The 4521-nt window shown below is 47.3% G+C and overlaps 1 protein-coding gene across 1 annotated transcript; it reads right to left on the reverse strand.

Moving 5' to 3' along the window:
• Window positions 1–1315: 1315 nt before the first annotated feature.
• Window positions 1316–3214, reverse strand: LOC138404629 (uncharacterized). Its single transcript, XM_069509203.1, has 3 exons — window positions 3089–3214; window positions 1994–3032; window positions 1316–1933 (listed from the first exon to the last, which is right to left on the reverse strand). Exons 2-3 carry the CDS (start codon window positions 2945–2947, stop codon window positions 1316–1318), a joined length of 1572 nt encoding a protein of 523 aa, XP_069365304.1. The 5' UTR covers window positions 2948–3032; window positions 3089–3214.
• Window positions 3215–4521: the final 1307 nt, after the last annotated feature.

Consider the following 4521-nt stretch of genomic DNA (forward strand, 5'->3'; position numbering starts at 1 on the left):
CTATTAAAGAAAACAAGACACATGAAATATATATCTTACGAGATATGAGCGACCAACATAGCGTGTAGCTAGCAGGAGGCTGACACGAACAAATCACACAGAAGAAGACAGCATTCATAACTTGGAACAATTGCTAACCGTTAGGTTATGTTAGGTTTTTTTTTTTTTTTTTTTTTTTTTTTTTTTGTTGATTAATAAGACTAGGTTCCTCTAACGTGATTAGAGACATTGTTTGCTAAATTTTGAATCTTCCATGCCAGTTCTCGCTTTTTTACTTCTCGCACTTTCATTCTTCATACCAGTTCTTTCTTTCATACATCCTCTTTCATACGACGGGTGGGTTCCCCTCCTATGCTAGACTATTTTTTAAAGGGGTTTTTATTATTTTTATTCTATTATTTTATTTTAATCTTTAATGCAATCTTGTTTACAATTTCTGTCTTATTATATATATACATTTTATATGACATCGAGTTTTTTCCATATCGAAAGGAACAGAGCCATTTGATTTTCGTCCATGTTAATTTGCGTATTCAACAATACTAAACAACATTGGGCCTTTTTATTTGGCTCTGTTCCTTTCGTTGACCTTTCAGCTTTGATGCAGAATAAACTTATACGTTTGCTTTGTATCAAAGCGTCTTTCCGGAGTGTCTGTTCCTCGGTCTCATGTTTTGTCTTGGCCTCCAGGTATTCTTCGACTACCTTTGAACGTCGGATCGGTGCCGCACGCCGGATCCTCCTCTTTCCGGTGGCCACCTCACGCTTCAACTTCGCCAACTCCTCTGACCACCACGGCAGCGTAAGTGTATATTTTCTCCCAATTTTGGGAATTGCATGTTCGCTCGCTTCGGTCAGTGACTGCATAAGTTCGTGTATGCTATGATCTAGTTGTGTAGCTGTAGTGGTGTTTTGAATGTGTGTGACTGTAATGTTTTTGGTTTGCAAAATTTGGCCCGGTTTCTCATGAAACTGGCTCCAATTGGCTTTCCGTGTGTTATATGTTCGTGTTGTGTGCTTGATGTAGTTATATCTGACCCGTTTTAGATGTAATTTAAAAGAGATGCCGTTGTGGTCCACATTAAAAACAATTATTGCGGCCTTCACCGTACCCTCCCCGTTGTCAGCGCTTTGGAAGACCCTGGTCCCCGTCCGACCCGAAACCCTGCCCTCTCTTCCGACATACGGTTCCTGCACCAGCGCCACCTGAGCTCCGTATTTCTCCGACTCGAGCAGCAGCTCGTTTAGTGCTAGTTTTTTACGTTGTAAATTTACCTGGAAGAAATGGAGTGCCATGGCGTCCCCGGGTGCGCCCTTAGCAATAGGCCACCTTCGCCCTTGCCAGAGCGTCCCATTTCTTCCTTATCGGACAGCTATTGTCAAAACTATTGTGATCTGTCCGATCTAGTCGGCTGCTCTGGCAGTTGCAACACGTGGGTCGATCTCCAGCCTTCCACGCCGGGCACTCACTACGCAGGTGCGGACCCGTGCAGTGGCTGCAGGTGTCTACGGACGCCTCGCAGGTCCTACGACCGTGCCCGTAGCCCAGACACCTGGAGCAGGTAACCAGTGGGGACTGATCTTTAGCCACCACCCGCTGCAGATCTATGTGGACCTTTCCCACGGCTGTGACTTGCTGCCATACTTGCGGCGACACCTGCAAAACCACATGATTCTCGAGCGGATTCCTGGCTCTTCTTCGGTACCTCACGCTTGCCCTATATTCATCGTCCGGTATCGTCCCCAGCACGTTCCCGTTTTGCCGCTTTAGGGCACCCAATATGTCCTCGTCGGTATTGATGCTAAGGACGTTTAGCAGGACTACAAGCGGATCCCTATTTTCCACCTCCTGCGTCAGGAGTGTTGGGCTGCCAGTCTTCAATTTCTCTACTACTCTAGCGAGCTCTTCTCGCGACTGGCAGCCCAGCACTACCTTTTGATCTTTGGCTTTTCTCAACCTGTCCACTCACACGCCGGATGTCTTCGCGTTCACGGCAGTTCTTATTTTGTCAATTATGTCTTCGCTTTTGTCGTGAGCGTCGACCGAAGACACCACCATCGAGTGGAAAGATTGAGGCAGCTCCAGACCGCGTTTCCTTGGGGCGCCGGCTGCCACGTTTGCGTATGTGACGGCTATCCTCTCTTGGATGTTTTTGCTGAGGTGCGACACTTGGTCTTTTAGGGCTCCCAGGTCGTCCCTGGTCGCGGACGCCACCTCCTTCTGCTGTTGCAGTTCGGATCTGACCTCCACGACCAGAGCGTCATTTGCGTGGGGCAGAGGAGCTGCACGGGCGACAGAGGCGTTCTTGTCCAGGTGAACCTTTAACAGCTTCATTTGTGCTGTGTTCTCCTGGACGAGTTTTTTGTGCTCTTCCAGCGCCCGAGTCAGCTCGGCTGCGTCACCCTTCGTGTTCGCTGCGATTTTCGCACTTGCACTCTGTTGTGTCACTTTTGGTAGCTCCTTGGGTTTATTGTGGTCGTTTCCGGTCGTTTGGGTGAGTCGGAGTCCAGCCGCCTCAGATTCTTTCACCAGGCGGTACAACTTTTCAATTGCCCAGATCACCTCGGTCTTTATTTCCGCCTTTAGGTTGCGGGAATTATTTAGCTGGAGTTTTGCTTTCATAAGACACGCTTTTGCCTCCGCAGCCCTTCCCTTTAGCTTTGTTGTTTCTGGCTCGGGGGAACCGAGCTTTTGGAATGTCTGGTCCAGAGGTGCGCCGATCCTCCGAGGCGCTGGCCCTTCACCTTGCGGTGTTTTGTCCTGCGTGCTTGGCTGAGAGGAGTTCGTTGGATCGTCCTTTGAGGGAGGCAGGCTGGGGTCGCTTACCACTGCACCCACTTCCGGTGTCTGGCCGGGCTCGACCAGTTCCTTACTTGTGTGAAGAGGCGCCTTTGCAGCGTCTAGGCTCTGCCTTGGCGTTTTTACGGGTGTCCGGAGACCCAGCATTTTATGTTGGGATGAGTATACGTCAGGGAACAAAGAAAATCAAGTTTAACCTAGCCTTGTCAACGAAATGTTAGGTGTAAAGGGCCTGTAATCTCGGTTAATTTATGGAGGTGTAAAGGGCCTACCTTCGTCAATTTATACCTATATTATTGGGTGGTGTAAAAGCCGCCCAAGTCAATGAAATACTAAAACTAGTTATACAATTTAAGACTAGGTTGGGCAGTGTAAAAGCTGCTCAAGTCGATAATATGCTAGACAAAAGTATCAGAAACTAATTTGAGCAGTGTAAAAAGCTGCTCAAGTCAATAAACTTAAACTGAGTGTAGATTTAAAACTAGTTTGAGCAGTGTAAAAAGCTGCCCAAGTCAAGTTGCTATTACAATACAACGGGAGTTTTGTCCAATTTTACTTAAAACTACTTTAAACAAGTTTGAAAAAGTTGGAGGTGTAAGGGGCCTCCAACTGTCAAAAGCCTACTACTGACTAACTAGCAGTCAAAATCTGCTTAGTCAAAAAACTACTTTCGCTGCTTGGTAGAGATTGACTCTACCTTGACTCTAGCTAGAGCCGCCCGTCCAGTACCGATCGATAGCCCTCGTCGTGGGCTGGTCAGCCGTGAAAACCGCAGTTCTCTACGACCAACGGTTGCCGGGATATCCAACTTTTAAAATTTTTCAAGATGGCGGACTTAATTGTTGCCTGGATCTTCTAAATTCAATATCTCGGGAACCGCCGGTCGCAGAGATGTGTGCGACGGCTCTCCGTGCTTGTCTCGTTACAAGCTATGTGTTCACCGATACCGGCTCTAGGGTTTAGGTACAGACTCTACCTAGAGTCCAGAACCGGCACCTGCGGTAGAGCTCACCACGATTTCGTCAACCTAATCCTAATTACAAACAGTCTCCGCGATTTTGTAGAGCTCAACTCCACTTTGACCCTGGGTAGAGTCGCCCTTCTGGTGTCAGTAGATAGCCCTTGAGGAGGGCTAGTCAACAAAGAAAACCGCTACGCGCTACGACCAATAGTTCCCGAGATATCCAACTTTAAGTTTTTTCAAGATGGCCGACCAAACTGTTGCCTATGTCTAGACTGAACTTTGAAAATTAATATCTCGGGAACTACCGGGCGGATATATGCGTGCGACGGCTCGCCGTGGTCGTCTTTTTACAGGCTATGTGTTAACCGGACTAAAAAACCAGGTTAGGGGGTCGACTCTATCCAGGGTCCCAAGCCGGTACAAGTTGTTGAGCTCGCCACGATAGGGTGCCCAAAGGAAACCGCAGCCCTTAGCGTCGTCTCAGACCGAAGTTATGCCCTTTTGAAGTTTTCCAAGATGGCCGCCAATATGGCCGCCACTTTGGACAGAAGGCCCAATTTCGGCAGTTTTCAACCTAAACTGCCCGTGTTTGGGCTTGTTTGATAGGTCTTATAAAGACCTATTCAATTTCGTTAATGGGGTAGTTGTATGAGCAACCCCCGATTTTTAGGGGTTGAAAAACCTTAAGTTTTTAACTAAATTCACAATTAAAATTACTTATAAAAAATTTTTGAAACTAGCGATAATTTACAGGGCC

The sequence above is a fragment of the Maniola hyperantus genome, unplaced genomic scaffold, assembly GCF_902806685.2.
Source record: "Maniola hyperantus unplaced genomic scaffold, iAphHyp1.2, whole genome shotgun sequence".
Classification (NCBI taxonomy): Eukaryota; Metazoa; Arthropoda; class Insecta; order Lepidoptera; family Nymphalidae; genus Maniola; species Maniola hyperantus.